At 40.2% G+C, this 26,409-nt stretch overlaps 2 protein-coding genes and 1 non-coding gene across 10 annotated transcripts in view; 1 reads left to right on the top strand and 2 right to left on the bottom strand.

The window, feature by feature from the left end:
* MCF2L2 (MCF.2 cell line derived transforming sequence-like 2) overlaps positions 1-26,409 on the top strand; it is a 272,578-nt gene that overhangs the window by 125,834 nt on the left and 120,335 nt on the right. For all 8 annotated transcript variants that reach the window (XR_010664264.1, XM_065943474.1, XM_065943477.1 and 5 more), the window contains exons 13-14: positions 6,658-6,835; positions 17,355-17,446. Coding sequence is in view for 7 of the 8 variants with exons in the window: in XM_065943474.1 (XP_065799546.1) it covers positions 6,658-6,835; positions 17,355-17,446 (270 nt within the window). In the remaining variant the exon portion in view is untranslated. The remainder of the gene's footprint in view (positions 1-6,657; positions 6,836-17,354; positions 17,447-26,409) is intronic.
* Positions 1-26,409, bottom strand: part of B3GNT5 (UDP-GlcNAc:betaGal beta-1,3-N-acetylglucosaminyltransferase 5) — an 80,344-nt gene that overhangs the window by 24,684 nt on the left and 29,251 nt on the right. The gene's annotated exons all lie outside the window — the stretch shown is intronic.
* On the bottom strand, positions 9,158-9,264 carry LOC136173830 (U6 spliceosomal RNA). The gene has a single exon (XR_010664310.1). It is a non-coding gene; the product is annotated as a U6 spliceosomal RNA (small nuclear RNA).

Consider the following 26,409-nt stretch of genomic DNA (forward strand, 5'->3'; position numbering starts at 1 on the left):
AAAGTACTGGAGTTTCAGTTTCAGCATCAGTCCTTCCAATGGAATATTCAGGGTTGATTTCCTTTAGGATTGACTGGTTTGATCTCCTTGCTGTCCAAGGGACTCTCAAAAGTTTTCTCCAACAGCATAATTTGAAAACATCAATTCTTCGGCACTCAGCCTTCATTATGGTCCAACTCTCATGACTACTAGAAAAACCATAGCTTTAACTATATAGACTTTTGTTGGCAAAGTGATATCTCTGCTTTTTAATATGCTGTCTAGATTTGTCATAGCTTTCCTTCCAAGGAGCAATCATCTTTAAATTTCATGGCTGCAGTCACTGTCCGCAGTGACTTTGGAGCACAAGAAAAGAAAATCAGTCAGTGCTTCCACTATTTCTCCTTATATTTGCCGTGAAGTAACTTATACTTAGAACTGCACATGGAACAATGTTCCATGAACATGAACATGGTTCAAAATTGGGAAAAGAGTACGTCTATTCATCACCTCCACTGTATAATCATAAGGGATTGCTACCTATTTTTATAAATCAAGTTTTATCAGAACACAGTTGCTCTCTTTTATTTATGTATTCTCTATCATCTATGACTGCTTTTATGCTAAAACAGCCAAGTTTGGCAGATTCACCAGAGTCTAGAGGATCTGTAAAGCCTGAAATATTTACTGTTCGGTCCTTTTCAAAAAATTGCCAATCCATGGTCTAGATCAAAGCTTTTCAATAGAAATATAATGTAAACCATATATGTAATTAAAGATTTTCTGGTAGCTGAATTTTAAAAAATAAAAAGAAACAAATTAAATCAATTTTAATAATGTTTTCTTCCACCTTTGTGCAAAATATTTCAACATACAATCACTGTTGTATAATTAATTGTATTTTAATGAGATAGTTTATGTTCTTTTTTCAAGTAAATGTTCAAAATCTAGTGCGTATTTAAACAGACAATGTAGCTCAATTCAGACTAGCCACATTCCAGATGCTCACTAACCACATGTGGCCAGTGGGTACCGTATGGACAGTTCAGGTCTGCCTTCAGACCCTCCAAAGAGTGAGACCAGCCACAGATCTTAGTGCAGAGGTCAGCCTTGACAGGGTCTTGGGCTATAGGGGAAGAGTTGTTCCATAGCTAACATTCCAGTCCTCAGGGATCTTTGCTCTTCCCTCAGAATGGTTCAGCATAGAAAAGACAAATTTACTTTTTCCAGTCGCAAAATGTGGCAACCTCCCTGGGTGTGTGCTGAGCCTGTACTTTTGGAATTTGGCATCCTTAGACCACCCTGCATGGGTTATGGTGGTTCAACTCTTCTGAGTTGCTTCTTTGGTGGTTAAAATCATACACAGGATGGATGTCAGAGTCAGCAGGACAAAGAGAAAGCTACCCACTTCCTTGAACCACTAGAGCTGAAGGGACATCATGCTGAAAGAAATGTCTTTCAGCTGGGTTCAGGCCTTGGGGAAACCCAGGTGAAACAGTTCTGGTTTCTTGTTCTCCTGAACCTCTGCCTTAGGACACATAGTCTCTTATGAGAACATGTTTGAGTTCCATCTTTCCCCTGGAATTTCATCAGTTTATTTCTTTCCTACTTATATAGAGAGAAGAGGTCTCGCAGAATAAAATTGAAATGTACATCCTTTCATCACACATCCTTGTGGTTCACTTGATCATGCCTTAGAATTTAGCTACCCCTTCCCCTACAATACAGTCTTTTTTCCACCAGGGGCTTTATTCAGGTTACATTTCTCATTTTGGAATCATTCTTTTGTAAGTTGCCTTGTGACATCCTTTTCTACCATGAATGGATTTGGCTTAGTGAGCATTTACCCACTCAGCATATATTAACTCACAGTCAACAAGAGTCTGAAGTATTTGCAGTATTTGGATGCAATCTCAAAAATCACAAAATGATCTCTGTTCGTTTATAAGGCAAACCATTCAACATTACAGTAATTCAAGTCTATACCCCAACCAGTAATGCTGAAGAAGCTGAAGTTGAACAGTTCTATGAAGACTTACAAGACCTTCTAGAACTAACACCCCAAAAAAGATATCCTTTTCATGATAGGGGACTGGAATGCAAAACTAGGAAGTCAAGAAATACCTGGAGTAACAGGCAAATTCGGCCTTGGAGTACAGAATGAAGCAGGGCAAAGGCTAATAGTTTTGCCAAGAGAATGCACTGGTCATAGCAAACACCCTCTTCTAACAACATAAGAGAAGACTCTACACATGGAAATCAACAGATGGCCATTCCCAAAATTATATAGATTATATTCTTTGCAGCCAAAGATGGAGAAGCTCTACACAGTCAGCAAAAACAAGACCAGGAGCTGACTGTGGCTCAGATCATGAAATCGTTATTGCCAAATTCAGACTTAAATTGAAGAAAGTAGGGAAAACCACCAGACCATTCAGGTATGACATGAATCAAATCCCTTATGATTATACAGTGGAAGTGAGAAATAGATTCAAGGGATTATATCTGATACACACAGTGCTCGAAGAACTATGGATGGAGGTTTGTGACATTGTACAGGAGGCAGGGATCAAGACCATCTCCAAGAAAAAGAAATGCAAAAAGGCCAAATGGCATCTGAGGAGACCTTACAAATAGCTGTGAAAAGAAGAGAAGCGAAAGGCAAAAGAGAAAAGGAAAGATATATCCATCTGAATGCAGAGTTCCAAAGAATAGCAAGGAGAAATAAGGAAGCCTTCCTCAGTGATCAGTGCAAAGAAATAGAGGAAAACAACAGAATGGGAAAGACTAGAGATCTCTTCAAGAAAATTAGAGATACCAAGGGAATGTTCTATGTAAAGATGGGCACAATAAAGGACAGAAACGGTATGGACCTAACAGAAGCAGTAGATATTAAGAAGAGGTGGCAAGAATACACAGAAGAACTATACAAAAAAGATCTTCATGACCCAGATAATCACGATGGTGTGATCACTCACCTAGAGTCAGACATCCTGGAATGTGAAGTCAAGTGGGCCTTAGGAATCATCACTATGAACAAAGCTAGTGGAGGCGATGGAATTCCAGTTGAGCTATTTCAAATCCTAAAAGATGATGCTGTGAAGGTGCTGCACTCAATATGCCAGGAAATTTGGAAAACTCAGCAGTGGCCACAGGACTGGAAAAGGTCAGTTTTCATTCCAATCCCAAAGAAAGACTATGCCAAAGAATGCTCAAACTACCGCACAATTGTACTCATCTCACAGGCTAGCAAAATACTGCTCAAAATTCTCCAAGCCAGGCTTCAACAGTACATGAACCATGAACTTCCAGATGTTCAAGGTGGATTTAGAAAAGCAGAGGAACCAGAGGCCAAATTGCCAACATATGTTGGATCATTGAAAAAGCGAGAGTATTCCAGTAAAACATCTACTTTTGCTTTATTGATTACACCAAAGCCTTTGACTGTGTGGATCACAACAAACTGTGGAAAATTCTTTGAGAGATGGGAATACCAGACCACCTGACCTGTCTCCTGAGAAATGAAAATGCAGGTGAGGAAGTAACAGTTAGAACTGGACATGGAACAACAGACTGGTTCCAAATCGGGAAAAGAGTATGTCAAGTCTGTATACTGTCACCCTGTTTATTTAACTTATATGCAGAGTACATCATGAGAAATTCTGGACTGGATGAAGCACAAGTTGGAATCAAGATTGCTGGGAGAAATATCAATAACCTCAGCTATGCAGATGATACCACCCTTATGGCAGAAAGCGAAGAACTAAAGAGCCTCTTGATGAAAGTGAAAGAGGAGAGTGAGAAAATTGGCTTAAAACTCAACATTCAGCATACTAAGATCATGGCATCTAGTCCCATCACTTCATGGGAAATAGATGGGGAAACAGTGGAAACAGTGGCAGAGTTTATTTTTTGGGGCTCCAAAATGGAGTCCAAAATGGAGATGGGCACCAATCTCCAGTAGATGGTGACTGCAGCCATGAAATTAAAAGACACTTGCTCCTTGGAAGAAAAGTTATGACTAACCTAGATAGCATATTAAAAAGTAGAGACATTACACTGCCAAGCAAGGTCTGTCTAGTCAAAGCTTTGATTTTTCCTGTAGTCATGGATGGATGTGAAAGTGGGACTATAAAGAAAGCTGAGCACCAAAGAATTGATGCTTTTGAACTGTGGTGTTGGAGAAGACTCTGGAGAGTCTCTTGGACAGCAAGGAAATCCAACTAGTCTATCCTAAAAGAAATCAGCCCTGAATATTTATTGGAAGGACTGATGCTGAAGCTGAAAATCCAGTAATTTGGCTACCTAATGTGAAGAACTGACTCATTTGAAAAGACCTTGATGCTGGGAAAGGTTGGAGGTGGGAGGAGAAGAGGATGACAGAGGATGAGATGGTTGGATGTCATCACCGACTCAATGGACATAAGTTTGAGTAAGCTCTGGGAGTTGCTGATGTCGATAGGGAAGCCTGGCCTGCTGCAGTCCATGGTGTGGCAAAGAATTGTACACAACTGAGTGACTGAAATAGCTGTGAAAAGAAGAGAAGTAAAAAGCAAAGGAGAAAAGTAAAGATATTCCCATTTGAATGCAGAGTTCCAAAGAATAGCAAGGAGAAATAAGGAAGCCTTCCTCAGTGATCAGTGCAAAGAAATAGAGGAAAACAACAGAATGGGAAAGACTAGAGATCTCTTCAAGAAAATTAGAGATGCCAAGGGAACATTCCATGCAAAGATGGGTTCGATAAAGGACAGAAATGGTATGAACCTAACAGAAGCAGAAGATATTAAGAAGAGGTGGCAAGAATACTCAGAAGAACTGTACAAAAAAGATCTTCATGACCCAGATAATCACGATGGTGTGATCACTCACCTAGAGCCAGACATCCTGGAATGCCAAGTCAAGTGGGCCTTAGGAAGCATCACTATGAACAAAGCTAGTGCAGGTGATGGAATTCCAGTTGAGTTATTTCAAATCCTAAAAGATGATGCTGTGAAGGTGCTGCACTCAATATGCCAGGAAATTTGGAAAACTCAGCAGTGGCCACAGGACTGGAAAAGGTCAGTTTTCATTCCAACCCTAAAGAAAGGCAATGCCAAAGAATGCTCAAACTACCACACAATTGCACTCATCTCACAGGCTAGCAAAGTAATGCTCAAAATTCTCCAAGCCAAGCTTCAGCAATACGTGAACCATGAACTTTCAGATGTTCAAGCTGGATTTAGAAAAGGCAGAGGAACCAGAGATCAAATTGCCAACATCTGCTGGATCATCAAAAAGTAAGAGAGTTCCAGAAAATTAGCTATTTCTGCTTTATTGACTGTGCCAAAGCCTTTGACTGTGTGGATCACAATAAACTGTGGAAGATTCTTTGAGAGATGGGACTACCAGACCACCTGACCTGCCTCTTGAGAAACCTATATGCAGGTCAGGAAGCAACAGTTAGAACTGGACATGGAACAACTGACTGTTTCCAAATAGGAAAAGGAGTACGTCAAGCTTATATATTGTCTCCCTGCTTATTTAACTTATATGAAGAGTACATCATGAGAAACGCTGGGCTGGATGAATCACAAGCTGGAATCAAGGTTGCTGGGAGAAATATCGATAACCTCAGATATGCAAATGACATCACCCTTATGGCAGTGAAGAGAAACTAAAGAAAGTGAAGAGGAACTAAAGAGCCTCTGGATGAAAATGAAAGAGGACAGTGAGAAAGTTGGTTTAAAACTCAACATTCAGAAAACTAAGATCATGGCATCCAGTCCCATAACTTCATGGGAAATAGACGGGGGAAACAGTGGAAATAGTGTCAGACTTTATTTTTTTGGGCTCCAAAATCACTGCAGATGGTGATTGCAGCCATTAAATTAAGACGCTTACTCCTTGGAAGGAAAGTTATGACCAACCTAGATAGCATATTAAAAAGCAGACACATTACTTTGCCAACAAAGGTCCATCTAGTCAAGGCTATGGTTTTTCCAGTGGTCATGTATGGATGTGAGAGTTGGACTCTGAAGAAAGCTGAGTGCTGAAGAATTGATGCTTTTGAACTGTGGTGTTGGAGAAGACTCTTGAGAGTCCCTTGGACTGCAAGGAGATCCAACCAGTCCATCCTGAAGGAGGTCAGTTCTGGGTGTTCATTGGAAGGACTGATGCTGAAGCTGAAACTCCAGTACTTTGGCCACCTCATGCAGAGAGTTGACTCACTGGAAAAGACCCTGATGCTGGGAGGGATTGGGGGCAGGAGAAGGGGACCACAGAGGATGAGATGGCTGGATGGCATCACCAACTCGATGAACATGAGTGAATAAACTCCGGGAGTTGGTGATGGACAGGGAGGCCTGGCATGCTGCGATTCATGGGGTCGCAAAGAGTCAGACACGACTGAGCGACTGAACTGAACTGAGTGACTGAACTGAGCTGAACTGAACTGAACCCCTCAGTGCCTGGCAGTGTTCCAGGTGCTGGAGATACAGTGGTGGAAAAATACAACTTCTGACAATCAAGTGGGAGGTATAGGCTCTTAGAAGCACAATTCTGTACAAGGCAAGATATGCTATGACCTGCATATGGATGCTCAGAGAAGAGGGGTAGAGGGGAAGATGGGAGAAAGGGAATGCCTCATGTTCTCAGATTCAGTGCAGAGCCACTAGCTCATGATCTGCTTTGTTCCCGTAGGCTAAAGCCCAGAAAGTTCTGCAGAAGCTGAGTGACGTGCAGGAAATATTTCACAAGAGACAAATGAGTCTGATGAAACTGGCAGCCAGACAGACTCGCCCAGTGCAACACGTGGCCCCCCATCCTGAGTCCTCCCCAAAATGGGTGTCACCAAAAATCAGCCAGCCCTCCACCTTGGGTGAGTTATTTGGGAAGGAAGTTTTGTGGCTTTCTGTTTCATCCATGCTCATGAGGGTTTAGATTATGCTTGTTTAAGATACATAATGGTCACTGTTTCAACAGACATTATATAAGATATAGAATAGCCCAGGGATTGAAGACTTATAAATTTAGGTAAAACTGAATGCTTGGATGCCAGGAGAAGTTCACAGTCTAGTAGAACAATATAAATGAAAGAATAGCAGTAGCATAAAATAGGCTTCATTAAGAACCTTTAAATGCCAACAAGATTTTGTTAGCAAAAGAGTGGTAAAATTGGTTCTTTGAACAAAATAAAAAGATGAGTCCTTACACCAATCCTTCATGGTCTTGATTACTATAGCCTACTAATAAGACTTGAGGTCATGTAGTATAAGTCTCCCAACTTTGTTATTTTTCAACATCATTTTGGCTATTTTAGGTCCTTTTCATTTCCATATAAATTGTAAAATCACCTTTCAGTTTCTTCTAGGATGAATATGTAGATCACTGAATGAATATATAGTTCAGTTTGGGGAGAACTTTTATCTCACCAATGTTGAATCTTTCAACTTATAAATGTTATAATGGTCCATTTATTTAGGTCTCCTTTAATTTTCCTCAACAATATAGTAGTTTTGAGTGTAAAGATCTTAGATATTTCATGTTTTTAAAAAGCCATATGATCAGTGGAATTTACCGTATATAACTATTATCAATAGGAATATATTTCTGTATAGAAATGTAACCATATCATCTGTAAATAAGGACAATTTTACTTCTGTTTCAGCCTTTATGCTTTTTTTCCCCTTGCCCTATGATAATGGCTGGAACTTTTAGTAGAACGTTTAACAGAAGTGGTGAGATCAGATATCCATGATTTTTCCCAATTTGTAGGGAAAGAACTTATTGTTCACCTTGAAGTATATGTTAGCAGTAAGTTTTTCACAGACATACTTTAAGAGATTGAGAAAGTTCCCTTCTATTCCAGTTTGTTAAGAGTTTTATCATGAATGATTGTTGAATTTTTCAGATGCTCTGTTTGGTGCATATAGTTAGTTACTAGTAGTTGCTCAGTCATGTCCAACTCTTTGTGACCACATGGACTATGGCCCGCCAGGCTCCTCTGTCCATGGAATTCTCTAGGCAAGAATACTGGAGTGAGTTGCCATTTGCTTCTCCAGGAGATCTTCCCAACCCAAGGATCAAAATTGCCTTGCTTATGTCTCCTGCATTGGCAGGCAGGTTCTTTACCACTAGTGCCACCTGGGAAGCGCTATGTATGATTTTTCTCCTTTATTGGTTTATATGGTGGATTACAGTGATTTATTTTTATATGTTAAAACAATCATGCATTCTGAGTAAACACTCTTGGATATGATATATATATATATATATACACATAATTTTTTGCCACATGTATTTTGAAACTGTTATTAAACATATACAGATTCATAATTATTTTTATCTTGCAGATATATTGGCCCTTTTATAATAATGAAATATCATTCTTTCCCTTCTTATCTTTAGTAATAGGCCCTATATTGAAGTCTACTTTGTCAGATATTAATATTGCCATTCCAGCTTTCTTGTACTTAGTGTTTACATGATAACACTTTTTCCATTCTTCCATTTCTGACTTTATTTTTAAAGTATATTTCTTATAGACAGCTTTACTTGGGTCTCACCTTTTAAAAACATTATGTTAACTTCTATCTTCTAATTAGAGTGTTTAATTGATTTTACATAATATGTAAGTATTGATATAGTTGGATTTAGAGCTGCTATTTCATTATTTGTTCTCTGTTTGTCTCATATTTTTTTTTTTATTCTTCTGATCTCCTTTCCTGACTTTTTTGAGGTTAGCCATTTTTTAATATTCTGTTTTAATTCCTCTACTGACTTTTTACATACATACACACATACCTTTTTGCATTGTTTTTCCCCAGCTGTTTCTTCTAGGTATTACCATGTGTGTCCCTAGTTTCTCACAATCTACTTTGAGTTAATATTGTAGCACATTGTGTAAATAAAGGAAATTTGCAACAGTATAGTTGCATATGCCATTTAATCATCTGTGCTATTCTTATCCTAAATATTACATCAACATATGTTACATACCCCAGTGTTGTATTATAATTTTTGCTTTAAACAGGCATATATCTTTTTTTTTCACTTATTTTTATTAGTTGGAGGCTAATTATTTTACAATATTGTAGTGGGTTTTGCCATACATTGACATGAATCAGCCATGGATTTACATGTGTTCCCCATCTTGAACCCCCCCTCCTACCTCTCTCCCTATCCCATCCCTCTGGGTCATAAAAATATGGAACGCTTCATGAATTTGCATGTCATTCTTACGCAGGGGCCATGCTAATCTTCTCTGTATCATTCCACTTTTAGTATATGTGCTGCCGAAGTGAGCACTAAATGTCTTTTTTGAAATATCTTTCAATAAAATTTGGAGAAAGGAAGAAAAATGGAAAAAATATATAGATAATTTTATATTTACTTCCTAGTCACCATTTCTGATGTTCTTTATTCCTTATTGAATTACCATCCTGTATTGTTGAATTACCATCCTGTATTTTGTCTCATCATGCTGAAAACCTTCCTTTGGCATTTCTTGTTTTGCACGTCTGTTTGCAACAAATTCTTTCAGTTTTTATTTATCTGAAAATTATGGGGTCTTTTGGTAACTCTCCATTTAATACAATTTACAGTCCCCTGTCTCCTACCACATATTAAGCTTTTTAGAATTAAAAAGTTGATAACAGTTTAGTGTTATAATTTTAGTGTTTAGTTCACTAAATTCACAGTGAATTTCTTTCCAGAATTTTTCCACACACACACACACACGTACACATGTACAGTCAGACACACTTATGCATGCACACCACAGATACACACAGACATGCACACACAGAGACATCCTTCTTGGACGGTTGGAAACAGGGCTTGGTTTTCCTGACCTCTTATATAGGGCAATTTCCCAAAACTAATTATACTCCTTTCTATGACTTTTTCCCCTTATTATTATTATTATTTGGATTTCCCTCATTATTTTAAAGGACATATATTTGTTACAAATAAACAAAGCTTAATGATAGATTGTTTCTCAGCTTTTCAAACACAAGACTTCTCAGTAATTAATGACCCTCCTAGGATCCGCTGATCTTTGACATGTCTGAACAGGTACTGTGGACTTTGGTCAGGCGACTTGCTTATTTTGTATAATGCTCCTATGCTTTTGTTTTGGAGATTAACCACTGAGTGTGGATTCTAGCTGGTTGATAACAGGATTTTCAAACACATTCATCTGATCCCTTAGTAACTGTGTCTGTGCCAAGATAAAGTATTATATTTCACAGTCTAAGGAACATGGTCAGGGCCACTTAGAGATGGCAGCTGGAATCTCAGCTCTGACTCTTGATAGTCAAGTGTCTTGGGTACTTTGTACCTCTCTGAAGTACACAAGGAATGTGAAAATATTCTTTTGTAGCTATGTGTGCCCATTTGTCTCTGACTCTTTGCGACTCTGTGGGCTGCAGCCTGTCAGACTCCTCTGTCTGTTGAGTTTTCCAGGCAGGAATACTGGAGTGACTTGCCATTTCCTACTCCAGGGGATCTTGCCAACCCAGGGTTCGAACTTGCATCTTCTGTGTCTCTTGCATTGGCAGACGGATTCTTTACCACTGTGCCACCTGGGAAGCACCCTTTTGTGGCTATAATAGTAGCTAAAATATAATGAGTGCTTACCAAGACCCAAACACTTTGTGCATATTAATTCACTAAGGCCTCATACATACATACATACTGTCGGCTTTCTTATTATCTCCCATTTTGCAGATGAATAAGCTAAAGCCATTATCTTCACTACCTCCACCATAGTTTGACCCCAGGTAAATAACAGGAAATAGGAAAAGGAGTACGTCAAGGCTGTATATTGTCACCCCGCTTATTTAACTTATATGTAGAGTACATCATGAGAAATGCTGGGCTGGATGAATCACAAGCTGGAATCAAGGTTGCCGGGAGAAATATCAATAACCTTAGATATGCAGATGACACCACCCTTATGGCAGAAAGTGAAGAGGAACTAAAAAGCCTCTTGATGAAAGTGAAAGAGGAGAGTAAGAAATTTGGCTTAAAGCTCAGCATTCAGAAAACTAAGATCATTGCATCCGGTCCCATCACTTCATGGGAAATAGACGGGGGAAACAGTGGAAATAGTGTCAGACTTTATTTTTGCGGGCTCCAAAATCACTGCAGATGGTGATTGCAGCCATGAAATTAAAAGATGCTTACTCCTTGGAAGGAAAGTTATGACCAACCTAGACAGCATATTAAAAAGCAGACACATTACTTTGCCAACAAAGATCCATCTAGTCAAGGCTATGGTTTTTCCAGTGGTCATGTATGAATGTGAGAGTTGGACTGTGAAGAAAGCTGAGCGCCGAAAAATTGATGCTTTTGAACTGTGGTGTTGGAGAAGACTCTTGAGAGTCCCTTGGACTGCAAGTAGATCCAACCAGTTCATTCTAAAGGAGATGAGTCCTGGGTGTTCTCTGGAAGGAATGATGCTGAAGCTGAAGCTCCAGTACTTTGGCCACCTCACGCAAAGAGTTGACTCATTGGAAAAGACCCTGATGCTGGAAGGGATTTGGGGCAGGAGGAGAAGGGGACGACAGAGGATGAAATGACTGAATGGCATCACCAACTCGATGGGCATGAGTTTGAGTAAACTCTGTGTGTTGGTGATGGACAGGGAGACCTGGTGTGCTGCCATTCATGGGGTTGCAAAGAGTAAGACATGACTGAGCAACTGAACTGACTAAAATAACAGGGAGGGAACACAGCCCCACCCATCAACAGAAAATTGGATTATAGATTAACTGAGCATGACCCTGCCCATCAGAACAAGACCCAGTTTCCCCCTCAGTCAGTCTCTCCCATCAGGAAGCTTCCATAAGCCTCTTATCCTTCTCCATCAGAGGGCAGACAGACTGAAAACCACAGTCACAGAAAGCTAACCAATCTGATCACAAGGACCACAGCTTTTTTGTCTAACTCAATGAAACTATCAGCCATGCCATGTAGGGCTACCTAAGACAGATGGGTCATGGTGGAGAGTTCTGACAAAATGTGGTCCACTGGAGAAGGGAATGGCAAACCACTTCAGTATTCTTGCCTTGAGAACCCCATGAATAGTATGAAAAGGCAAAAAGATAGGACACTGAAAGATGAACTCCCCAGGTGAGTAGGTGCCCAATATGATACTGGAGATCAATGGAGAAATAACTCTAGAAAGAATGAAGAGACAGAGTCAAAGCAAAAACAACACCCAATTAGGGATATGACATGATGGAAGTAAAGTCTGATGCTGTAAAGAGCAATACTGCATAGGAACCTGGGATGTTAGGTCCATGAATTAGGGCAAATTGGAAGTGGTCAAACAGGAGATGGCAAGAGTGAATATTGACATTTTAGGAATCAGCTAACTAAAATGGACTGGAATGGGTGAATTTAATTCAGATGACCATTATATTTACTACTGTGGGCAAGAATTGCTTAGAAGAAATGGAGTAGCCATCACAGTCAACAAATGAGTTTGAAATGCAGTACTTGGATACAATCTCAAAAATGACAGAATGATCTCTGTTCGTTTCCAAGGCAAACCATTCAATGTCACAGTAATTCAAGTGTATGTCCCGACCAGTAATGCTGAAGAAGCTGAAGTTGAACAGTTCTATGAAGACTCCCTAGAACTAACACCCAAAAAAGATGTCCTTTTCATGATAGGGGACTGGAATGCAAAAATAGGAAGTCAAGAAATACCTGGAGTAACAGGCAAATTTGGCCTTGAAGTACAGAATGAAGCAGGGCAAAGGCTAATAGAGTTTTGCCAAGAGAACACACTGGTCATAGCAATCACCCTCTTCCAACAACACAAGAGAAGACTCTACACATGGACATCACCAGATGGTCAACACTGAAATCAGATTGATTATATTCTTTGCAGCTAAAGATGGAGAGCCCTATATAGTCAGCAAAAATAAGACTGGGAGCTGACTGTGGCTCAGATCATGAACTCCTTATTGCCAAATTCAGACTTAAATTGAAGAAAGTAGGGAAAACCACCAGACCATTCAGGTATGATGTAAATAAAATCCCTTATGACTATACAGTGGAAGTGGCAAATAGATTCAAGGGATTATATCTGATTGACAGAGTGCCTGAAAACTATGGACGGAGGTTTGTGACATTGTACAGGAGGCAGGGATCAAGACCATCTCCAAGAAAAAGAAATGCAAAAAGGCCAAATGGCATCTGAGGAGACCTTACAAATAGCTGTGAAAAGAAGAGAAGCGAAAGGCAAAGGAGAAAAGGAAAAATACACCCATCTGAATGCAGAATTCCAAAGAATAGCAAGGAGAAATAAGGAAGCCTTCCTCAGTGATCAGTGCAAAGAAATAGAGAAAAACAACAGAATGGGAAAGACTAGAGATCTCTTCAAGAAAATTAGAGATACCAAGGGAATGTTTCATGCAAAGATGGGCTCAATAAAGGACAGAAACGGTATGGACCTAACAGAAGCAGCAGATATTAAGAAGAGGTGGCAAGAATACACAGAAGAACTATACAAAAAAGATCTTCATGACCCAGATAATCACGGTGGTGTGATCACTCACCTAGAGTCAGACATCCTGGAATGCCAAGTCAAGTGGGCCTTAGGAAGCATCACTATGAACAAAGCTAGTGGAGGCGATGGAATTCCAGTTGAGCTATTTCAAATCCTAAAAGATGATGCTGTGAAGGTGCTGCACTCAATATGCCAGGAAATTTGGAAAACTCAGCAGTGGCCACAGGACTGGAAAAGGTCAGTCTTCATTCCAACCCCAAAGAATACTCAGACTACTGCACAATTGTACTCATCTCACATGCTAGTAAAGTAATGCTCAAAATTCTCCAAGCCAGGCTTCAACAGTACCTGAACCATGAACTTCCAGATGTTCAAGCTGGATTTAGAAAAGGCAAAGAAACCAGAAATCAAATTGCCAACATATGTTGGATCTTTGAAAAAGTGAGAGAATTTCAGAAAAGCATCTACTTCTGCTTTATTGACTACACCAAAGCCTTTGACTGTGTGGATCACAACAAACTGTGGAAAACAAGGGATGGGAATACCACACCACCTGACCTGCCTCCTGAGAAATCTGTATGCAGGTCAGGAAGCAACAGTTAGAACTGGACATGGAACAGTAGACTGGTTCCAAATCAGGAAAGGAGTACATTAAGGCTATATGTTGTCACCCTGCTTATTTAACTTATATGCAGAGTACATCATGAGAAACGCTGGACTGGATGAAGCACAAGTTGCAATCAAGATTGCTGGGAGAAATACCAATAATCTCAGATATGCAGATGACACCACCATTATGGCAGAAAGCGAAGAAGAATTAAAGAGCCTGTTGATGAAAGTGAGAGAGGAGAGTGAAAAAGTTGGCTTAAAACTCAGCATTCAGAAAGCTAAGATCATGGCATCTGGTCCCATCACTTCATGGCAAATAGATGGAGAAACAATGGAAACAGTGAGATACTTTATTTTTTTTTTTCTTGGCTCCAAAATCAGTGCAAATGGTGACTGCTGACATAAAATGAAAAGACCCTTGCTCCTTGGAAGAAAAGTTATGACCAACCTATATAGCATATTAAAAAGCAGAGACATTATTTTGCCAACCAAGGTCCGTCTAGTCAAAACTGTGGTTTTTCCAGTAGTCATATATGGATGTGAAATTTGGATTACAAAGAAAGCTGAGTGCTGAAGAATTGATGGCTTTGAACTGTGTTGTTAGAGAAGACTTTTGAGAGTCCCGTGGACAGCAAGGGGATCCAACCAGTCCATCCTAAAAGAAATCAGTCCTGAATATTTATTGGAAGGACTGATGCTGAAGCTAAAACTGTGATACTTTGGCCACCTTATGTGAAGAACTGACTCGTGAAATCACCCTGATTGAGGGCGGGAGGAGAAGGGACGACAGAGGATGAGATGGTTGGATGGCACCACCACCTCAATGTACATGAGTCTGAGTAAACTCTGGGAGTTGGCAATGGACAGAAAGGCCTGGAATGCTGCAGTCCATGGAGTCCCAAAAAGTCGGACACAACTGAGCGACTGAACTGAACTGAACTGAAGCTAAGGCTCTTTGATAATGTATGCTTCATATGTGGAAGAGCAAAACTTGAACTCTGGCAACACTGCTCTCTCGTCCTTGCCTTTAACTTCACCACTGTACCACCACTGTACTTAACAGAGTTAAGGGGAAGTGGTTCTCGGTCATGGGTATTGCCAATCAGTATATGCATTTCTAGCTTCCTGTTACTATGCCTAGAATCACTCAGGTTACAGAGATCCTGCAGAGAACGAGGAGCCCAATGTGTTGTACATTGGTATAAAATAGTTTCAGCAGTTATACCACCTGGGGCAGCTAGCTGTGCATTTCACTACAGATTTCAACATAACATGTTTAGAAAACCCACAGAAGCACTGTTTATAATAGCCAGGACATGGAAGCAACCTAGATGCCCATCAGCAGATGAATGGATAAGAAAGCTATGGTACATATACACAATGGAATATTACTCAGCCATTAAAAAGAATACATTTGAATCAGTTCTAATGAAATGGATGAAACTGGAGCCCATTATACAGAGTGAAGTAAGCCAGAAAGATAAACACCGATACAGTATACTAATGCATATATATGGAATTTAGAAAGATGGTAACCATAACCCTATATGCAAGACAGCGAAAAAGACACAGATGTATAGAACAGACTTTTGGACTCTATGGCAGAAGGCGAGGGTGGGATGATCTGAGAGAATAGCGTTGAAACATGTATATTATCAAGTATGAAACAGATCACCAGTCCAGGTTGGATGCATGAGACAAGTGCTCAGGGCTGGTACACTGAGATGACCCAGAGGAATGGGATGGGAAGGGAGGTGGGAGGGGGGTTCAGGATGGGGAACACATGTAAATCCATGGCTGATTCATATCAGTGTATCACAAAAAACCACTACAATATTGTAAAGTAATTAGCTTCCAACTAATAAAAATAAATGGAAAAACAAAACAAAACCAGGGGAAAGCTGGTAAGGTCTATCTACATCAGTAATTTCAAACATGGATGAGCTATGTAGTTAGTGGGGAGGGGGTGTTATCAGATATAAATTCCTGAATCCTGCTTGTGATATTCAGATCCACCAGATCTTTTTTTGTTTATTTTGTTTGTATTTTTTCTTATATTTTTATTAAAATTTTACATAGAACGAAAAAAAAAAAAAAAACCCACAGGAAGATCAAGGGGCTTCCAGTTGGCTCACAGAGGCTTGGGAAGGGCCTGTGGAGGCAAGACAGTCAACCTCCATCAAGTCTGCCACACATAAGCATCTGGCTGGTATTGGTGACATTAGGTGGATGACATTTCGGCCACTAGACCTAGAAATGCTCATATCCTGTCCTGGGTTAATCACATGTATCCTGTGAGTTTCCCAAAGGATCTATATATACAAGGGTGGTGATGGTGACAAGTTAGAATGTAAAGTACTACTTACTAGTCTTGTAGTCATCACCCCCAGGGCAGCCTTCTGGTAAAACTGGATTAGAAAGCTGCAAATCTAACTGGGGCTTCTCCTCCCCAAATCCCAATCTTACTGCCAAATGACCATGGAGGTTGAAGATGGTTGTTTCCCAGGTGTCTTAGTGCCCTGTGGGAAGGAGTGGAGGGAGAGAGAATGATTGAGAGCTAAGAGTAAGAGCAAGCCTGCCCAATTTCCTCCAGACTCAGCAGATTCTTCACACAGTCATCCTATCCACTAATAAATGCGATTGCATCAGTTCTGGAATGTTAGGTCATTTGATTAGCAACAATTTCTATCCTCTTACATAATCATAGTGTGTTTAAATGGTAAGATTTTAGTATTTTTTAAATTTTCTATTAATAATCTCTCATTAATTACCTGTATAATGGAAAGAATACACTCAGTAGAATGTGGTACCTAGAATTCAATCTTCCAATCCAAGAGCAACAAGTGCAATGTTATACATTGCAAATGAAAATGCCAAAGCATCAGTGTATAAGCAGAATCCATGAAGCTTAGAATAGTTAAGGAAGACTCCATGAAGAAAACAACTTTTTAACTGGGCCTTAAAAATGGGAATGATGGAAACCATCATTTTTACCACATTACCTTGATTGACTGGTTGCAATTTGATGTTTTCCATGGTGTTGGGTATGACTTTTTTCTCTTTGGATCAAGTGCCTGGGATCAAGGACTCTTTCTTTTCTTCATCTCATCTTCACCTCCAGTTTCATCTACTATTTTGAAAATCACTGTAGCAGCTCAGTTAAGCTTTGTTAATCAACTACATCAGCATGATCCAAGTCAGGCTAAGTGCTCTGAGTTATTAGCCAACTAGCCAAATTAATGGCAGGTTTCCTTTATCTCTCTAGTTCCTCATCAGAAAACATCTGAGGAACCTTATGCGGAGACAGATTTAAACTCAGAGGAAAAGGAAGATGATGAGACTAAATCTGAAGTCAAGGTAAGATCACCTTTCCTTTACTGATAGAAATTTCTGACATGTATGAGTGCTGCCATAATTATCAATAAAACAATAAATTGTTTTTCCCTATTTTATATCTATCATCACCCCCAGAAGACGTGCCCATAAAGGCACATAGCACAGTCTAGTGCTCCCAAGAGATGAGCTTTGTAGAATTTCTTCCTTTTCTTAATGCAACTAAAAATGAAAAGCTGTTTGGTCATACATAACATACTTGGGGCTTCCCAGGCAGCACTAGTGGTAAAGAACCGCCTGCCAATGCAGGAGACAGAAGAGATGTGGGTTTGATCCCTGGGTCAGGAAGATCCCCTGAAGGAGGGCATAACAACCCACTCCAGCATTCTTGCCTAGAGAATCCCATGGATAGAAGAGCCTGGCGGGCTACAGTCCATAGGGTTGCAAAGAGTCAGTCACGACTAAAGCAACTTAGCATAGCACATACAGCATAATGTACATGATTATTGATAAATAATGTTTTATTGAAGATAAAATCATTTTATTCATTCCTATAGTCTGACTTCATATTTAAAATTGGTAGAACAGTGTATGATTTATATATATATAAAAGAACATGACAAAATTGCATACAGCTACACACACACACACACACACACACACACACACACAGCTGATAAACTCGGAATAAGTACTGTGGATTGTGCCAAAGTCATTTTCTTGCTTTCAATACTATACTCTAGTTGTGTGGGAGAAGGCAATGGCGCCCCACTCCAGTACTCTTGCTTGGAAAATCCCATTGACGGAGGAGCCTGGTAGGCTGCGGTCCATGGGGTCACTACGAGTCGGACATGACTGAGCAACTTTACTTTCACTTTTCACTTCCATGCATTGGAGAAGGAAATGGCAGCCCACTCCAGTGTTCTTGCCTGGAGAATCCCAGGGACGGAGGAGCCTCGTGGACTGCCGTCTATGGGGTCACACAGAGTTGGACATGACTGAAGTGACTTAGCAGCAGCAGCAGCAGCTAGTTGTGTGAGATGTTAACATTTGAGGAGGTTGGGGGAAGAATTCATGGGACTTACCTGTACATTTATTTGTAAACTCATGTGAATCTATAATTATTTCAAAATAAATTTTTTTAAAAAAAAGCATAAACTTTGGAATCTGGTAGACCTAGATTTAAGCAACATAACATCTCTACACCTGTTTCTCATCTGTAAAACTGAATAACAACAGCTACCTCCTGAAACTGTTTCAAACATCAATAGAAAATTTGAAAATGGCCAAGCACTGTATAATTGTGAAGTAACACTATATTCAAAAACCCAAGCAAAATGAATTATGAATATATATTGCTGTTTAGCAACCCCAGAACAGGTCCCCTTTCCTCTGCCTCACTGAAAAATTAAATATCTGGCTGACTGAATGTTTCTGAAACAGAAGCCAGTAGACTGTGGGCTCAAATGTACTTCACCAATAATTCATATTCATCATCAGTTCCTAACGTGTCCAAATCTAGTTCCCCCCAACAGAGAATCCACTGACCATTAAGGAGTCAGGCAGAAAGTAAGTCATAGGCTTTTCTTCCTGGAGGTAGAAACAATGTGGGAACTTGTTCCCAGCAGACATTTCTTAGAGAGAAAGTTGCATTCTTCTGTGTTTGTTCAGCCATCCTTCTGTATTCCGGGCAGACGAGGGCACTGTTATTGCTGTTTTAGAATCCCTGATAGTTGTAGGTATTACATCACCATGTCTTCCAGAGTTAGGAAACAGTTTGCAACTTCATACAGTCTTGTAAAAACTTTTTTTTTGTCAATGTCTTTGTCTGGTTTTGGTATCAGGGTAATGGTGGCTTCATAAAATAACTTTGGGAGTGTTTCCTTCTCTTCAGCCTTTTGGAAAAGTTTGAGAATGATCAGTGTAAGTTCTTATTTGTATGTGTGGTAGAATTCCCCAGTGAAGCCCTCTGGTCCTGGACTTTTGTTTGCAAGGAGTTTTGATTATTATTATGGATTCTATCTCACTTCCAGTGATCAATCTGCTCAGATTATCTATTTCTTCTTGATTCAGTTTTAGTGGGCTGTATGTTTCTAAAAACTTGTCAATTCCCTCTAAGTTGTCCAATTTGTTGGCATATAATTATTCATAGTATCATACAGTCTTGGTCAGACATCTTTTGAAATGGGCAAATGTAATTAAACTTCACCTGACTTAACATTCATGAAGTCTGTGAAATCATTAAGTTATATAAAAAGGGTTTAACTATGATCATCTTCAAAACTGAGCATCAATCTACCCTTTTCTGTACCCTGGTCTCCAGAGAATGTCATCTTTGAAGGTGAGGTCTGTGTCAAGTGCACCAGAGCCCAGATTGGGTACCTGAACTCGTACGTCATTGCATCGACTCACATTGTGATTTCAACTCATTTCCTATCTCTGTGACCTACTTTGCCTATCTTTAGACAGCATATTTATGACCTGCACACTTTTTTGTTATTTATTTTTAATTGAAGGATAATTGCTTTACAGTATTGTGTTGGTTTCTACCAAACATAAACATGAATCAGCCATAGGTTTACCATACTTTATAAAGATGCCATGGGAGTTGTCAGTATGTAAAGGTTCTCATATATAAGAATTCAAATTAGAGTAAATTGTTTCAATAATTGTAAACAATATGAGTGCTATTGTTTTATTTGTTGTAAAAGAAGAAAAAAAGGACATATTGTCAGTAAAATAAAGCACCTTTCCTCAGGCCAAAGGTTTCCATAAGCTATGTTTATCATTTACTGTGATGTTACATACCAGTAAAAATAAACAGTGCAGGAACAGGGGTGACTTTAGACAGAGGCCAACAGGGTTGGAAAATGTTGAGTAGGATTCAGAAAACTCTGACGACCAAACTTCTGATTTCTTCCTTCTTCTGCTGTGCTGTTTGTTTAACTCAGGCTCCAAGCCCATCCTGCTAAGATGCTTGCTCCCATTGGGTTTAGGCAGATCACCAACAGCAGAGGGCCTCCTGAGCAGACACAGGTACAGGCTATCGCCATCCTTCTGTGCTTGTGTTGCTTTTTCCCTTGCTGTTGCCTTGTTTAGGCATTTAATGAAGGGCTTTTCTCACAAGAACTTATATGTTAACAGTCAAGGTAGAAAAGCAAGCAGAATAGGAACAGAGGCTGCCAAACTTCCTCATTTTGGAGAACAGTGGCATGTCAGACTTTTGCTTCTAAAGCCCACGGCTATGAGAAGAGTAAGCAGAATCCACAGTCATGAACAATATAAGTAGGAAGATAGGAGGTTTGTGCACTAAAGCCCCAAATCCTGAACCTAGAAATCAATTTAGAATCAGTAAATGCAATTAGTGTTTCCCAAGGTGGGTGGTATAACCAGGAAAATCATCATTCTAAAATATGTAAGTTAACTATTAAGAAAAAAGGTAAATTAGAAAAGAAGGTTTAGATACATGCCTGGATTGTTCAAAACAGGAACAAGGAGGGTGAATGACACAAGAACAATCACTGATGCTTGTGTTTTATGGCCACTGTCCAAAGCAGATGACCAGGATAGGAGAACACGCATCTGCCTCCAGGTAACAATGCAGACACCTTTTAAGCCTTAGGCCAGGAACTCAAAGATGAAATGAAGCCACAGCCAGTCTAGGAGAGTGAATCATAAGGTTGTGATAAATGTTCCTCCTTGCCCTCAAGAGGAAATGCTCATGGGGGGGAAAAAAACTTTAAACCCAAACCATTCATGATTTCTGCTGGAATCACTGATACTACCTGCAAGTAAGATCATGATACGATTTTTTCGCCATCAGAGAATTCATTCCCAAAAAAGGTGTCCTTTGTCCTGTGGCAGGAGGATCCCTGGTGTGCCAGTTCACAGGAACTTGACAAGCTCAACTTGAGGAGGCCGCTGAGACTCGTGGGGCAGTCTGGCAGCTGTGAGGGCATGCGCTTGGCTCCCTGACACTGTCTCTGGGAAAGCCACAGTGCAGTCATTTGCTGTGGTTGCTGGCGGTAGTGAAGTGGCTACTTTCTGTCCTTCATGTCACCAGTTGGAAGTTGAAAGCATGACTCACCGAGGCTGCTTTCCCTGGGCTGCGCATATCACTGCCTCTTTGAAGCTGTAAGGAAGCCAAAGGTTGATGAGGGTTTCTTTTTCTTGAATGCCAACCCTCAGGAAAAAGGAAGCGCTGTTGGCCGTGAGCACCACGAACAGTATTTCTGGGCACCTATTAAAATAGCAAGGCCTTTTCAGGCTTCTGAGCAAACAGGCTCCTTCATAAAATTTTTTTAAAAGTATAAAAAGCCAAGGTAGAAAGAAAACTGAAGTGAGGGAATGGTTGCTACACTGACTGAGGGCCAGACATTGTGCTGGGTCCTATGTATACCTGACTTCATCACCAGTCCTCAATTTGTGAGGAAGGTAACCCCTCCTTTGTTTTATCTTGATGCTGTTGAAACTCTGAGGAACTAAGTGAGTTTCCCCAGGGTTCACACATCCAGTAAATGATTGAACTGGAACCTGAAATTAGCAGTTTACCTAATCTTGCATTTACTGTTCTATCTAATTTAACCTATCTACATGATAACTTAATCTACCTAACTAGCAATTTACTTAACCCTTCATCCTCTAACTTTCCTTTTCTGCAAAATGCAGATAAAGTGACCTCCTCCAAGTGGCTGATTATATGAGTAATATATAGGAAGCCCTAGCATGATGCCTCGCATACAGAAGATTCTTAGTAATGTTAGTTTCCCATTTAATCCTATGTTTATTTATAAACATAATAAACATAGAATACTCTGTGTGAGAAATGAAAAGAAGCTGAATGAAGGTCAGATTCAGGTCTTAAATAGTTTCTCCTAATCTTGAATATGTATCTTTTTTACCAAATGATAACAGATCAGGGCCAAATTCAGTTCATTGCTTTCTCACTCTTCTGAATCCCAGAATCTTTCATTTACCTGTTTCTCACCAAGAGAACTATGTGTATGATAAGCACATTTCACTGTTCACTTTCTGTGATGTTTTGAAGTTTGGTCATTCTTAGAGATAATAAGAAATTCAAAGAATCCACCAAATCTTGAGCTCCCCAGCCAAACTCTCTGATAAGTCTCTAAAATGAAGATTCTTAAGGTTTCCTATGTACTACAACCCTGAGAAGTTTATTCACAAAACAGATTCTCAGGCTCCAGCCACAGAGATGCTAATTCAGGAGGTCTGGGGTAGGGCCCAGGAATCTGAATTTTTAACTTGTGCATATGGTGACCAGAATGCAGATGGTATAAGGACTGCACTTTTGGTCACATGGGGCTAGAGGCTATATGTGTAGGCCATCCAGATAAAGAAGAAATTATTAAGGTAAATATGGGTCTCATAGGCTAATACAGGGTCCAGAGCATAGGAGAGTGAGAATGTGATTATATTCATCTATGAGAATGTATTTTTCACTGAAGGAACTACATGAAAAAAAAAAAAAGAATAACAGTAAGACCACTGTTGGCTTTGCTCTTTGACCAATACAAAGTTGACCTGACTGAAATGTTTGATGTGTCCAGTTTGGGTAGCTTATTCAGCTCAATTTAATAAATATCAAAGCTATTGCTATGGGTCACATATGAGAAACAATTCTAACATGGGACCTAAACTCAAAAAACTTATAAGTTTCAGGGGAGAAACAACCTATTTCTAATAATTTATAATACAAAGCAGAATGACATACCTCTGGTAAAAGGAATATCATGTATTAGAAGGCAGAAGTTTGAGTAAGCTCATGGACATGAGTTTGAGTAAGCTCCAGGAGTTGGTGATGGACAGGGAAGCCTGGAATGCTGCAGTCCATGGGGTCGCAAAGAGTCGGACCCGACTGAGCAACTGAACTGAACTGAGAAGGCAGAAGAGGGGACTGTTCATAGCAAGTATGTTGGGAATGTTTTTTCAAAGAAGGTAGCATTTGAACTTTAAAGAATAAGTACAGAGTGCCAGTCTGGATTCCTGGTGTGATGTAGCAGTTTCCCACTAGCTAGCTGTTTTATACGTGGTAGTGTATATATGTCAGTGCTGCTCTCTCAGTTCATCCCATGTTCTCCCTCTGGTGTTCTGTGACAACCTAGATGGGTGGGATGGGGGTATCAAGGGGGGGGGATAGATACTTATGGCTGATTTCCATTATCAGACACATATAGATGCTTATAGCTGATTTCTATTGTTATACGGCTGAAACCAACACAACACTGTAAAGCAAGTATCCTCCAACTGAAAATTTTAAAGAAAGAATAAATGCAACTTTGAACATGATGCAGTTGAAGGCACTGAGGTGAAAAGGCTACAGGCTGTGCAATTCCAACTCTAGGACATTCTGGAAAAGGCAGAACCCATGGAGACAGCAAAAGATCAGTGGTCCCCGTGGGTTAGTGGGGAGCAGGGATAAACAGGCAGAGCACAGAGGAATTTTAGGGCAGGAAAGTACTTTATGACCTGACTGTCAGTACAGGTTCTCATTTGCAGCAACTATACCCTCTGGGGATGTGACAGTGGGCTGGGGACAAGGGATCTCTGCCTTCCCTTTTTTTCTTTAATTTGTTTATTTATTTTACATTACAATGTTGTATTGGTTTTGCCATACATTGACTGAGTCCTCCATGGGTGTACATGTGTTCCCCATCCTGAACCCCCCACCTACCTCCCTCCCCCCCCATCCCATCCCTCTGGGCCATCCCAGTGCACCAGCCTTGAGCACCCTGTCTCATGCATCAAGCCTGGATTGATGATTCATTTCACATATGATAATTTACATGTTTCAATGCATTCTCCCATATCATCCCGCCCTCGCCCTCTCCCACAGAGTCCAAAAGACTGTTCAATACATCTGTGTCTCTTTTGCTGTCTCACTTTTGCATGGAACCTAAAACTGCTCTGAAAAATAAAACCTATTAAAAAAAAAAAAGAATAAATGCAACTTTGAAAGGTAGATAAGACAGAGAAGGCCAGTCCAGGATGGGGAAGGAGTAAAGCCTCAGAAATCTGAAGGGAGCATAGGCTATTCTGGGAATAGTCCAAGAAAACTGGGAAGATAGACCAAAGACAGGTTGCTTAAGGCTTTGGTTGAGGGTTTTTGCCAACAAGGGCACCTGTGTACTTGCACAACATGGATACAGCAATGGAGAGTAAATTAGATGAAGACAGGCAGGTTGATCACCTGCCAGCAGTTGTCACAGTCTAGCTGAGGCTTCGATGTTGACAGCCTACTAATGGTAGTGCAAAAAAAGAAGATGGGCAGAGCTCATACCCATTAGTCCAGATGTTCCGCTGCCCACCCCCTCAGGAATACTCTAGACTGTTCAAGAAAGTTTGATTAACGAAGGAATAGATCAAGGCAGAGAAATAAGAGGGTAGATTTAATGGGGAAGGAAAGGAAGATATTGAAGAGCCCTTCAAGTTTTTCATCTTGGATCCCTCGGTAGATGAATTTGTTAGCCAACATAGAGCACTCAGGTCAGTTCAGGTCAGTCACTCAGTCATGTCCAACTCTTTGCAACCCCATGAACCCAGCACGCCAGGCCTCCCTGTCTATCACCAACTCCCGGAGTTCACACAAACTCATGTCCATTGAGTCAGTGATGCCATCCAACCATCTCATCCTCTGCCGTCCCCTTCTCCTCCTGCCTTCAATCTTTCCTAGCATCAGGGTCTTTTCCAATGAGTCAGCTCTTCGCATCAGGTGGCCAAAGTATTGGAGTTTCAGCTTCAACATCAGTCCTTCCAATGAACACCCAGAACTGACCTCCTTCAGGATGGACTGGTTGGATCTCCTTGTAGTCCAAGGGACTCTCAAAAGTCTTCTCCAACACCACAGTTCAAAAGCATCTATTTGTCAGTGCTCAGCTTTCTTTATAGTCCCACTTTCACATCCATACATGACCACTGGTAAAACCATAGCCTTGACTAGATGGACCTTTGTTGGCAAAGTAATGTGTCTGCTTTTTAATATGCTGTCTAGGTTGGTCATAACTTTCCTTCCAAGGAATAAGCGTCTTTTTTTTTTTTTTTTTTTCTTTTCAGTTATAATTCTTCTTCTTTTTTTTTTTTTTTAAGGAATAAGCATCTTTTAATTTCATGGCTGCAGTTACCATCTGCAGCGGTTTTGGAGCCCCTAAAAATAAAGTCTGCCACTGTTTCCACTGTTTCCCCATCTATTTGCCATGAAGTGATGGGACTGGATGCCATGATCTTAGTTTTACGAATGTTGAGCTTTAAGCCAACTTTTTCACTCTCCTCTTTCACTTTCATCAAGATGCTCTTTAGTTCCTCTTCACTTTCTGTCATAAGGATGGTGTCATCTGCATACCTGAGGTAATTGGTATGTCTCCCGGCAATGTTGATTCCAGCTTGTGATTCATCCAGCCCAGCATTTCTCGATGTACTCTGCATATAAGTTAAATAAGCAGGGTGACAATCAATACACAGCCTTGACATACTCCTTTTCCTATTTGGAACCAGTCTGTTGTTCCATGTCCTGTTCTAACTGTTGCTTCCTCACCTGCATACAGATTTCTCAGGAGACAGGTCAGTTGATCTGGGATTCCCATCTCTTGAAGAATTTTCCACAGATTGTTGTGATCTACACAGTCAAAGGCTATGGCATAGTCAATAAAGCAGAAATAGATGTTTTTCTGGTATGCTCTTGCTTTTTTGATGATCCAGAGGATGTTGGTAATTTGATCTCTGGTTCCTCTGCCTTTCCTAAAACCAACTTGAACATCTGGAAGTTCACGGTTCATGTACTATTGAAGCCTGGCTTGGAGAATTTTGAGCATTATTTTGCTAGTGTAGGAGATGAGTGCAATTGTGTGGTAGTTTGAGTATTCTTTGGGATTGCCTTTCTTTGGGACTGGAATGAAAACTGACCTTTTCCAGTCCTGTGGCCACTGCTGAGTTTTCCAAATTTCCTGGCATATTGAGCGCAGCACTTTCAC

Source organism: Muntiacus reevesi, chromosome 8 (genome assembly GCF_963930625.1).
Source record: "Muntiacus reevesi chromosome 8, mMunRee1.1, whole genome shotgun sequence".
NCBI lineage: Eukaryota > Metazoa > Chordata > Mammalia > Artiodactyla > Cervidae > Muntiacus > Muntiacus reevesi.